General features: G+C 44.4%; 4 protein-coding genes across 4 annotated transcripts; 2 read left to right on the forward strand and 2 right to left on the reverse strand.

Annotated features, from left to right (window-relative positions):
- Nucleotides 1-1422: 1422 nt before the first annotated feature.
- Nucleotides 1423-3270, forward strand: TrAtP1_002677 (putative NRPS-like protein biosynthetic cluster; the record flags this gene model as incomplete). Its single annotated transcript, XM_066111570.1, has 5 exons — nucleotides 1423-1598; nucleotides 1724-2149; nucleotides 2218-2518; nucleotides 2572-2888; nucleotides 2937-3270. The coding sequence occupies 5 exons, from the start codon at nucleotides 1423-1425 to the stop codon at nucleotides 3268-3270; spliced, it is 1554 nt and encodes a 517-aa protein (XP_065967646.1).
- Nucleotides 3271-3875: 605 nt separating this feature from the next.
- Nucleotides 3876-4454, reverse strand: TrAtP1_002678 (uncharacterized protein). Its single transcript, XM_014093778.2, has 2 exons — nucleotides 4203-4454; nucleotides 3876-4144 (listed from the first exon to the last, which is right to left on the reverse strand). The coding sequence occupies exons 1-2, from the start codon at nucleotides 4280-4282 to the stop codon at nucleotides 3979-3981; spliced, it is 246 nt and encodes an 81-aa protein (XP_013949253.1). The 5' UTR covers nucleotides 4283-4454; the 3' UTR covers nucleotides 3876-3978.
- A 2789-nt stretch (nucleotides 4455-7243) lies between these two features.
- TrAtP1_002679 (uncharacterized protein) lies at nucleotides 7244-8591 on the reverse strand (the record flags this gene model as incomplete). The annotated part of the gene is made up of 5 exons (XM_014093779.3): nucleotides 7244-7504; nucleotides 7576-7700; nucleotides 7760-7870; nucleotides 7938-8302; nucleotides 8557-8591. 5 exons carry the CDS (start codon nucleotides 8589-8591, stop codon nucleotides 7244-7246), a joined length of 897 nt encoding a protein of 298 aa, XP_013949254.2.
- Nucleotides 8592-11148: 2557 nt separating this feature from the next.
- TrAtP1_002680 (uncharacterized protein) lies at nucleotides 11149-12136 on the forward strand (the record flags this gene model as incomplete). The annotated part of the gene is made up of 2 exons (XM_014093780.2): nucleotides 11149-11302; nucleotides 11357-12136. The coding sequence occupies exons 1-2, from the start codon at nucleotides 11192-11194 to the stop codon at nucleotides 12134-12136; spliced, it is 891 nt and encodes a 296-aa protein (XP_013949255.2). The 5' UTR covers nucleotides 11149-11191.
- Nucleotides 12137-12231: the final 95 nt, after the last annotated feature.

The following is a 12231-nucleotide window of genomic DNA, read 5'->3' on the forward strand; positions in this document are numbered from 1 at the left end:
AAAGTATCGGCAATTGATCCTCGTGCTCACAGACGACATAGCCAAGGTCAATATCTCGCCGGATGATACTGACAGGCCATGGAATCTAGAACCTCACATAGGCATATCTATTTGCGAAATTGCTCTACTCTGGGGTTAGCGGGAGCTATAGATAAGTGACCGAGTCATTTAGTTTGGAGCATATAGCAATGTTTTACGCTTAGCAGATATTCCATCGCCTCTGACGCCTACGGAACAAACTACTATAAGTAGCTAGGGCTGCAAAGTCAGCTGAAAGATAGCCAGGAACTACATTATGTACAAGAACCGTTAGAAGATAACTTTATGCAAGGCACTTTATAGATATCACAACACGTGCCTCGAGATTGGTGGTCAGCCCGTTTAGCCTATTGGTGGAGTTTACTCTCGGGAATCGCTCCTCGTTCTTTGCAAGAGCCTTTCAGGACATTCAATATATCTCATGTATATTTCCGCAAGAAACAATAACCCGCAGATAGTAAGACATGGAATACATTAGCTCTGATATACATACACACGCAGCCGGTGGGCAACAAATGCATGAAGACCCACTTGCTGCGAGTCTGATAGTCTTTCCATTTATGCTTGCTAGATCCCCTGCCATATTTCACCGTTCAGGTCCTCAGATTTGAATGCTATCTACCAAAAACAGCGTTGATGATTTAATAGTTTAGGGGTCTTGCCGTCACTCGCCACAATCTCTCATTGCTCAACCAATTTTTGCGGCATAAATATCTGCGGCATATTCATCTGGCTTGGAAATGTGGTCGGTACGTAAGATTGAGTGCTCTATAACGTGAATTTGCGCCCTCCATTCGATACGGGTAATGCAGAACATAAGCTGCAGCTAGAAATGGCATTAGATGCGACGAAATCATGTGGTAAGACCGGCAAATGGTTTTGGACATGGGGAGCAGAGTACTCCAAACTATTCTAACTTCTTACATGCTATATGGCCGCTCGTCATATTTCCCAAAAGGATATTTCTCGACTTTTTTTCCCCAGCATTTCCTTTGTCTTGTTTAACCATGATTGATGACTTACTTTAATAGGAATTTTTCCCGCAGTCGACTAACCCTCATTCAAAACGGGAGGGTCGGCTCGCTCGGTGCTATCTGACCAAGGCACGCTGCCGAGACTTCTAATTCGTCAACAGCCAGGCCTAGCCTATTCTCTAGCAGGCTATTAGGTTCAGTTGAGGTCTTATTGCTCAGCCGCATTGCAGTGAGATATGACAAGGGATATCTCTATTATGTTCAATGATCATGTAATGAACAATATTGCTTATAATCCCTATATTTGTATTTTCCGGTAAGCTATTTTTTTTTTGTGAGACCAATTATTCCCTATCATTTCTTGAATGTCTCACGTTCTTCTCGCCACTCTGATAACCGTTACATCAGCATGACTTCCAATAGTCAACAGAATCTCATTTCACACCTCTCAGTCTTGTACGAGAGTGCTTCTCGATTCGCCGCTGAGACGGCCTTTTTGATACCCCATGAACGCAATGGAGATAGAAAGCAAGACTCTAGTTGGGATACAGTTACCTATGACCAGTTCCTAAATGATGTGGAACGGTATGCCTTGCTTTGGAGGCGTGTTCTCCTCTCCAGACACATTTCAGCTGGATCAATCATTGGGTTATGGAATGTCTACAATTTTCTGATAGCCGGACAGAGAGTATTTAACTAATTGTTAACAGGATTCCTGGCTTTACGTACTTGGACCTTCTACATATTTACGGTATCTCGAGGGCAGGGTACACTCCGCAGCTCTTTAGCATTCGACTGCCCAATCCCGCCGTAATCTTTGAGCTCCTCTCCAAAACCAACGCCGCAGCTCTTATTTATCATGATTCATTTGCTTCAAACATCTCAAATTGTTCAGTACCCCACTTCCCCGTGAGCTCTTTGCCTCATTTGCTCTCCAGCAAGGAGCTAGGATATCTTCCTCCCTTACGAGCTCCTGGCCCCAATAGCGTAATGTTCATTTTTCATACAAGTGGCTCAACATCTGGTACGCCTAAGCTTGTTCCTTGCACTGGAAAGTGGATTGACTCCATGGTGAGGAAAGCTTCTGTTGTTGCGAGACCACGAGCAGCGTCTGGCCGGGACGTGACAGTGTGGATGTAAATCTCTACCCCAGTCCAGTCACTCTTAGATACTGCTATTTGTTCGTATACTGATATCGTAACAGGGGGAGCTTGTGCCATATTGCTCAATCGTTTATGATGATAGGATTTCTCAGGCATGGGAGCTGTACAATCCAGCCTTCTCAAATCGCCTTCTCATCTGATGAGCTGCAGAACATGGTTCATCGATGCGGACTCAACCGCCTCAACCAGTTCAGTACATTTATTTCAAGCCATTTTCGCAAAGCGAGAGAAAATCCAAAATTTTTAGTAGATTTACAAATGCTGGATTCGATTTTGTACAGTGGATTGCCCATGCCTCAGGAAGAAGAAGACTGGGCGTATAAAAACGGGTTGAAGCTATCGGTAAGTCAGATCAATCTGTACTTGGAGCCTAGACATCTATTAATGAATCATAGAATATATTTGGAAGCACTGAAGTGGGTGGCATGATGGTGTCTATAGACGGTGCAGGTTCCGATGCTGCTTTGCTTCGCCCTTTGCCCGGTACGGCCTATATGTTCGAGCCGACCGTGACGGAGGACAATGGCCGTCAGTTCCTAGAGTTGATCATCTTGCCCGAGTCTCCTGACTGCCCTGTGGAATCTTTTCGCCAGAAAGACGGCAAATTTCGTACTGGAGATTTGTTCATGGAAATTAAGCCAGGATGCTATAAATTCTGTGGGCGTAATGACGACTGGATAAAGAGCGAGAACAGTCTTCGCTGCGATACAAGGTAACAAAGCTCATTTCATGGCTACTATATCTTACTAACACGAAACAGAGCGATTGAAGAAAATGTGCTCCAAGTCTGTGGAGATTTGGTGGATAGCTGCATTGTAGTTGGAACGGGGCGGCCTAGCCCAGCCTTGTTTGTGGAAACTGCTTCCAATATCGACCATGAACAATTGAAGCGGACAATCTTGGAAAGGATTCAGCCATTTCATTCTCGACTATATCTCCATGAGCGCATTACCTCGACGAGCCTTGTCATTGCTGTTCCGCCCAGCTCCCTCCCACGAACGGCCACAAAAGGCAATATTCGACGGCAAACTGTAGAAGTGGCATATCGGGCCTTACTGGACAATGTTTATCAAGACATAAAAGTATTGGGATAGCATAAAGTTACCACATGTATAAATCGCTAAAGTTCTCGTATATATATATACAGGCACTTTAAATATGCCACTTGCATTATAGCTTGAAAGTGTGAATAGCCTACCGCCTTATTCACTAACAATGTATCATATCGATCATTCGTATTTTCACCGCTTATTATATGCAAAACTTGCTTTATATCGTCATATAGTAGATATTGAAAATCCACGTTCTTGCCTTCTTGCCTATTATGCAGCATGGGCAGCGGCAACTGAAAACCACCGCATCACGCCAATACCATGGATGGGAGAAAGCATGCGCGCACTGATATTGTAGATATTCAGAAGGTTAATATCATTTAGATATGTCATTCCAATATCACAAATTTTGATATCAAAAAGAAATCTATGTAATACACGGAAGATATTCGAGTAAAGCGCCGACAAGGCCAGTCAGATATTCTACTACAAATGCCGTAATAGAGCTGTTAGTAGGGGCCAATACCTAGGTAGGTTAGTTAAACTGTCTTGATGACCAAATACACTGCAATGCCATAATGAGATGCTGGTCGATGGTCAGGCAAAATAAAATGTAATATTAAATTGGTTCTAGTATATAGTCAAACCCGCTTTCTATTATTTCATGTGTGATATCATCAAGAGTGTATTATTTGACTCCATCTCGATAGTGTGGTTATATTGTTGCTGCCAGCGGCATCGTCAAACGCGTTATGCCGCCTCGGGCACGTCTTTTGGCGCCGATGTGACCTGCGTTTCTTGAACCACTTTACCCTCTTCTGCTCTTCGTTGTTGCAGGTACCGATCTCTTTCGGCTCGTTCCGTGGCTAAAACTTGGAGCTCTTGTTGTGTGCCTTTTCTCAGCAGTCGTGGAAACCTAGATATTGAGTAAATATTACAGCACGCCGATACATTGCGAAATGCAGTATGCATACCAAAACCAAACGCCTATAAATCCAACGCCGCAGATGGTGCTGAGCGCAGCGACCGGTATTACCCAGCTAGGACTGCCCATATCATAAAATTGAAAAAGAAATTGTTTCAAAAAAAAAATTCGGTTTTTGACAGCTTTTTTTAATTGTTCGTCATAGGATTTCCTCTGTTGTAAACTGAGAAATGTAAGCGATGGATTAGGCTGATATATGGTCCAGGTGCTCCAATTAGTGATTAATCGCACTGTTATTCCATTAAGTTGCAGATTGCCGTAAAGATATGGCTTGTAAACTGGTTAATGTGCTATTCAGTAGTTATTTATAGGGACCTACCTAGTCTACTAAAGACATCAATGGCGTATTGTTCGGGCTATTCCTTCCAAAAGCTGTCCCTAGCATATCTCGTGACATGAATAATGGGAAACTAGTAGCCAATGGGATAAAAACAGGTAAAGAAGGTATAATCCAACAACAAAAGATCCTCTCAGCAGTTAGATAATAGTCATTTAAGTTCACAAGCACCCCCGAGGTAGACCCGACATGGAGCCAATCAATGAAGATGGAAAAGGCAACCGAATACGGGGTAGATCCTTCAGAACCAGAATGCTAAGACATGGAGGTACCAGATCTAGATACGTAGGTAGGCAGTTAATCTCTTGGTTTACGTGCTCCAACAAGGAGTCAGCTCTAGATTAGCTCGCCGACTTACGCTAATACGCGCTATCGGCCTATAGCCTATTTAGATTTTTCCACCAGCACATGCCCTCCCTGTGCAATAAGAATGTAGTCGGAATGCAGATTTCCACACTAGAAAAGGCCCGTCTTCACGGCGTTATCAACTTGTAGCGTTTTGTATAAAAGCCAAGGTCTTGCCTCGCCATTGGATCGTTCTCTGCAGGAACCAGAGAGAGCTCTCCTCTTTTCAAGTTCTGCTACACACTCCTTGGAAACTGCAGCATGTGTTCAGAGGCACATACAGTCGCCGGCAGCAAAAACAATCAAGACAAATTCGAATCTGTCCTAGGCAATGGCTAGCGTCCTCTTAGTTTACAGAAGCTTGCAAAGCCCACACGGGGAGTTAGTTACCCTGAGCTAGAGGGATTGAAAATGAGCTGCGAAAGCGAGCCACAAAAATCCAAGATACAGTCGACAAGTGTGCATCGAGATAGGGTGCAGAAAAAGAATAAAGAGCGAGCAGGCACTGCGCAATGGAAACTTATCACCATCCATGTATTCACGCCTACTGCAATAGAGTGGCGGAAAATCCTATGTAAAGCAGCTTCTTTTGGCGTGGAAAAAAACGGCCCGAATCTGTTGCTGCTTACATTTTCTGGGGTCACGGGCTCCGGTAAACCGGCACCAGATCTTCGCTGCTACCAATTGCTACAGGGTACATCCAGGCTTTGCTAAAGAATAAAAGAGATGATGAAGATCAAAGGCTAAAAATTGTTTTGATATTGGGCGTAGGGTTCAAAAGGCGTTTGGCAGGTATCGATGCAGACATGCTGGAGAAGAGTTGATGTTGATGTTGATTCATGGGTAAGCATGATAAGCTCTTTGTATAACTTTCTGTACCTGTTGGAATTTCTTTTGTTGTTTAACCCAGCATGAAACATCACCGTGTTGGGAATTATATACCAATATCACTTTTGGTAATGAAGATTTACAAGATGTAGTCTTTTCCTTGCAGGCTTCGACTGTTTCTAAAGAGGCAATAGCAGCAATGATTGTAGTATCTATAACTACTAAATCTGCTTGAGAGCACCATGTTGGCTATCCATAACAGAAGATTCAGACATTTTAAGTATCTACTGCAAATTTGCCCATATGCACTTCGAGTTCATCGTAAATTAATCATCTTAGCGATGAAGTCTCGCGCATATCTAACGTGCTTGCTCTTTCGAAGGCTCTTCATGTGAAATTGTTTTTTCTGCTCTTTGGCGAACAGCTTCTATTATCTATCGCATCCAATTCCGTTAGACATGTTTAAGACCACCAAAGATGGCAATCTATCTCCTAGTCCCATTGTGTCCATTGCATTGGTCATGACGGATATAGACCAGACAAACAACTCGTAAGACAGTAGTGCTCATTGGTGTCGAAACAAATTCATCCCGCGACCTCAGCATTCTACATCCGCGTTTTACTATGGCTTGGTCTTTTCCCAGCGTAAAATTTAGTAGTGCTAGAAATGTGCTTGATGCGGACATACACACACCGATAATCGGGAAGAGGAGCATAATATCATACAACTCGTTTGCCACGCTGCGCATTGGAAATACTCCCGTTATTGAGGATTTACCTGGCGTACCCAGAAAGACAAAGACTTGTTCACGCCGCAGTGTGAGCTTAAGCCCTTACGGTGCGCGACGGAAAGATTCCGCAATAGGAAACGAAATTGGTGGGATCATGAATCAGAAATCTACGTCCAGCGTCTGAAGAACTGTTTAAAATAATAGCGTTGTGTTGTCCAGCGCCTGGAAATGAGCGAATGAGATTAAGATTTATATACGAGCTTGAAGCGACAGGCTTCATCGTACTGTGTAATCGATGGAGGATGTTAGAAAACCCATTAATACTACCTTGTTGCAGGTAGGAACTGGACTGGGAGATATAGCGGAAGGACAGGTCGCGCCGCACCCTCCCAAGGGACTCTTAAAGAGGCCGCTAACGCCCAGGTAACTGAGCCTACACCAAGAACTAAAAGAGATGGAAATACAGGTATAGATTTCCTCGCTTAATGTCAAGAATACAAATAGCCATGTGAAAAGCATTCTAGAAGCAGCCTATTCGACAGCAATATATTTTTTAAACCGCTTTTCTTACTTACCAGATTCTAGCCAATTGATTTCCGAAAGTAGCTCTATTCGTCATTGCCCAGAATTTTGCCTGGCTATCTCGGGCTTGGGAGAAATGTGCAATCGACTGAATGACACTATTAATTTCTTTTTTAAATCAACGCTCTATGGACGTTCAATGAAGCTTCGAAGTAGACTATATGACTGAAGTATATATAACATTAGGCTCGCCTTTTATACCCTTTTTCAAGGGCCAACGATATCTTGTGCATCGTCCATCCTTCGGGCTTCAATCCAAGAGATAGCTTCTTCTCGGTTGCGGCAAACATGAGGCTGTCCTCTGTCCTTATCATCTGGAGTTGACATGGATCCTTCTAGAGTCATGTCTAAGTTGCAGAGAATGCTGTTTCGGAGATACTCAAAACAATGGGCTGCATGCATTGGGTTGTCATCCTCACTTGGCCCGTTCAGTATCAACTGGTGATAGCTGTCCACGCTGTAGTATAACTTGAAGTATCAAGTAATGTTAGTTCGCAGGATAGGAAAAAATAGGGATATTTCGTGATTCAATTGCTTACGCAGTGTAGCGCATGTGTCCATGATGCCTCAAACAACGGCCCAGAACGGATGGGATCGTCAGTAATGGGTTGCCCAAGTAGAGGGTGTTTCGAATAATCTGGAATTATAACGCTTCCGCTTCCGACTAAAACATCTTTTAGCATAACCTCTTGTTGTACAAAAGGCCAAGTGGCTGTCACGTACGTGGCATCAACATATCCCAGTTTTTGCGAATCTCCATGCGATTATCATTCGATGTTATGTTTGGAAAGTACTTGTCCTCTTCCGGTTTTAGAAAGGTATACGAGTGAGATACTATTGAATAGTTAGTTTAGATGAAGAAGTCCTTTGTGGCAGATGAAAGCGATATCGGGATGCATACATGTCTTGTAAAGGCCATTAATATCACTGCCTGTCTCAACATATCGATCGCTGCCGCTTATCTCTTGAAGATCGCCCTTTGGCTGTGTGTTGTTGTCTTGTTTCAAAACAACTAACAGAATCAGAGTAGTCTGTAGTAGAACAATTGCTGCCCAGCGTAGCCACGTCCATAAGTCAGAGGATATTCTGAATCGGCTCGCTCTCAGCTGCTGTGCTAAAGAGGATGGTGTTGATTGGTCTGTTTCATCTCGATAGGGTAGAAGCTTTGTTTTATCCATATCTTCAATGGTTGAGGAGTATTTAGTCGAATCAGATGCATTATCTTCCAAGTCAACATCTTCGCCCTCCTGAAAGTCGTGACTTCCCCTGAGTTTTGAGTAATTTTGAGAGAATCCCATATTAGACGACTGATAGTTCGAGTATATGCATACAATGCCTTGATAAAGTAAATATACCCAATAAGAAAAGAAAATAGAGGAAAAGCGAAAGGTAAAGATTTCTCTGAACCAGCAGAGGATAGGCAGTTTTGTCGGAAGGGAGAGAAGAAAGAAGAGGCGCCCGCCGGAAAAAAGGCAGCTATGAAGGGTTAGATAGCCTTGACCCCCAATTCTAATGCATACCTCAAACTTTTATTGTTTGATGCGACAAGATCCATTTTTGAAAGAGGCACAATATGATGAATGACATAATCCCCTCTTCGCGAAGAGCGATGACTTGTGCCAAGCTATACCAGTAGTCAAACTGATGTTTGCACGTTTGGTAACTGGGCGAGTAAATGCACCAATGAAATGCAACCTAAAATGTTTCTGTTTTAACTCTATAACACGAAGGGGCCGATGCAATACTCCGCACGGGGCCCCTTGGCTGAATCAACACCGAACCACATTGGCCTGGTTTCAAGATAGTGGCAACCGTGTGCTAACCACCAAAACTATAGAGGACTAAATTCCTCATGTCCAGTGGCGACTACCCCGGGCGCATATACACCTGAGAGTAGGTATTAGCTGGGTAGCCAGTGGGCAAGTGAAGGGCTAGTTGACTTTATCGTAGCTTTTAGCTCGGTTGGCAAGCGAATCTCAGGTGAGGAGACTTAGTTTCTTCTAGCGTTAGAGATTCTTCCCCTGGGCGATCAACATCTCCTTTGAAGTATTCTTAGGCAATCACCCGGATGACTACGAAAAAGAGGAGAGAGAACCAAAATTTGTACAAAAGCAGGAATTGTGCAAGTGAGTATCGAAGTGATTAGGAATGATACGTTGGCAAATGGCGGTGTGTATGCGTATAGATGTTAAAAAAAGAAAAGATTGTCATTAACGTGAAATCAAGGCTATTTGCATTCTCCCTACACAAGACACAAGAAAAGATGAAAAACAACCCGCTAGTGCTCCAACACCTCCATATTTCCTACAGAGTGGTCCAATGCCCACCTGCGCACCTTGTCAAAGTTGCGACAAACATGCTTCGAATTTAGCTCGGGCCAAGCGAGAGGGTCATCTGGGATCATGTAGAAAGTAAACAGGCCAATGTCTGCGTTGCATTGGATGTTTTGGCGCAGTACTTCAATGCAGTGATCTATGTGTCTGTAAGCCAAACCATGTCCAATGTCTTAATTCTGCGATGCTCAACCTGCAATATACATACCTGTATGAGCTTGAAGGGCTTCTGGGCCATGGCCGAACTCTCCACCAAGTGGCTCGTAGTATTCTTTGTAGGTGACCCGGCGCAAAAGGTTTAAGCAATGCAGATGATGGAAGACTTCCATACCAACTCTATAGCCTTCCTCTCCAGTGACAGGGTGGTTGACCTTGAGCGAAGTGTCTGGCATATCCAACTTCGAGATGTCGTGCTTTGGTATCCATTGGTCACCCACTTTCACGCCAGTGTCAGAATTGTTTATTGACTGAGAAATTTATCGCATACTTACTGTCATATGAAATTTCTCTCCAGGCTTCATCTACCTCAGGCCCAGCGCCAACGAAGGGATTGCCTGTGGTTGTAAGGTTATATCGAACATGGCTGTATTGGACGGAGACATCGGCGGGCGCTGTATGTACCATTAGCTGCTTTGCAATGTCATATCTTATTATGAATGGCTTACACCAGGCTGAAATTTGTCGAACATGATATAGAGTTGACGATCGCAATAGTATTGTCACGATGAGCATTCCGCATGAAGTAAATAACAGAGCGGCATGAACGGCCCATAACCACTTAGATCTAGCCCATCTAGAAGTTATTCCACGGAGAGAAGTCTTGTAGCACAGGTCTGAGTCGCTTGATAAGTAGTCGAGGTCGTCAATTGCTTGCAATGTCGATGAAGAGTCCGATGACAGACGGGTAGGCTTCTCGCCAGGAAAAGCCACCTCAAGAGATCGGTACTCAAAAGCCATGGTGATGTGAATGAAAAGAGAGTTAACTGGAGTTGTCTTGAATGCTGAAAAAGAAGACAGAGAACAGTTTGGTGCATCGTATGCCACTGGGGAATTTGACTTTGTTCAATTCATAAGAGAGAGAGGGCGGGCGAATTGAATTGATACCATGACTCGCCGTTATCAAGCTTAGGAGGCTGGTCTGGTGCGTGACACAGGGGGCAAGGAGACATTAGTGATACGCGTTTGAAGACTTTCAGAACAAACATCAATTCACCTTGAATCTAAATGTGACATTTAGGCACTTCCGAAAAAAGATCACCATTTTTTAAAACCACTAGGCCAGAATATCGCTCGTATTGCATCGCAAGCTACTGTCCAGAATACGGCAGTTTCACAGCTTCTCGTGATGCAAAGCTGTAACTTCCTAGTAGGGGCGCCTAGCGCAACCCCGACTTAAAACTGGAGCTTCACCATAACATGACTATAGCTCGGGACTATTCAGAAGTTTCGAAGCAAGACTGATAGTCGGTTTCGATTAGCGCTTTCCTTTGAACGTTTGGAAAACAGTCAATGGGGCTTTCCGTTTCAACCAAGTTTCTGACGATACCTCGAGCCGAGGTGTGGGACTGGTTCGCCTATTGCAAGAGCGTCTACAGAGAGGATAGTGTTGTCCAAGTATTATAAAAGCACATTCAATTCATCTCTTCTGGCTGTTGGAATCATCCGGCATCTCATTCTTCATTTCACCCTTCTTCCTTCTTCTTCCTTTCAGTTTCCTGACTGCTGGACAGTCTTCTTTCAATCAATTCTCTCTCTTTTTCTTACATTTCCTTGTCTTTACAATTCCTTTTCAATTTGAACAACCCTATACCTTTTATTCACCATGCGTCCTACTTCAGTTACTAGTGCCTTAGTGTTTGCCATGTTCAGCTTGGCCCCTATGGCTTCCGGCCACTTGGCGCCCGGCTCTACTGACATGGAGCGCCGATACGTCGTAAGTAATTTCCGTCAAGGCTGCCATTGATATGCAACTAAATAGGTTTGTTAGGGCTCCGGCGCTGCTCTGGCTACCAAGTTCGTGCGCTCTATGATTGAAGGACTTGAAACTCGCCATCACACTGAGGCACAAATCGCTGCCAAGGAGGCCGCCGCCAAAAAGAAGGGCGGAAAGAAGAACAATGCTCGCGATGTTCCTCCGGATGATGAATTCGGTTCTTGGGCCGACAAGCGAGATCCTCATCACACTGAGGCACAAATTGCTGCCAAGGAAGCTGCTGCCAAGAAGAAGGGTGGAAAGAAAAACCAAGCTCGTGATGTCCCTCCGGATGATGAATTCGGCTCCTGGGCCGATAAGCGCGACCCCCATCATACTGAAGCTCAAATTGCTGCTAAGGAGGCCGCCGCCAAAAAGAAGGGCGGAAAGAAGAACAATGCTCGTGATGTTCCTCCGGATGATGAATTCGGCTCATGGGCTGACAAGCGAGATCCTCATCACACTGAGGCACAAATTGCTGCCAAGGAAGCTGCTGCCAAGAAGAAGGGCGGAAAGAAGAATCAGGCACGCGAAGCAAGCGACGTCCCTCCTGACGATGAGTTCGGCTCTTGGGCTGATAAGCGAGAGCCTCACCACACCGAGGCACAGATTGCTGCCAAAGAGGCCGCTGCCAAGAAGAAGACCGGAAACAAGCACCAAACTCGTGATGAGGTTCCTGCGGATGACGAGTTCGGTTCTTGGGCTGACAAGCGTGAACCCCATCATACCGAAGCTCAGATTGCTGCCAAAGAAAAGGCTGCCAAGCAGAAAGCTTCGAAGAACAAGTCTAACTAGATGTCAAAACAACCATGATACTGTTAACCCTGGGTACCAAGCGATAAAAGCGCAAGTGTCAAGGGAGGAAGATATAGGCTATGTAAAAAGAATAG

The sequence above is a fragment of the Trichoderma atroviride genome, chromosome 2 (assembly GCF_020647795.1).
Source record: "Trichoderma atroviride chromosome 2, complete sequence".
NCBI lineage: Eukaryota > Fungi > Ascomycota > Sordariomycetes > Hypocreales > Hypocreaceae > Trichoderma > Trichoderma atroviride.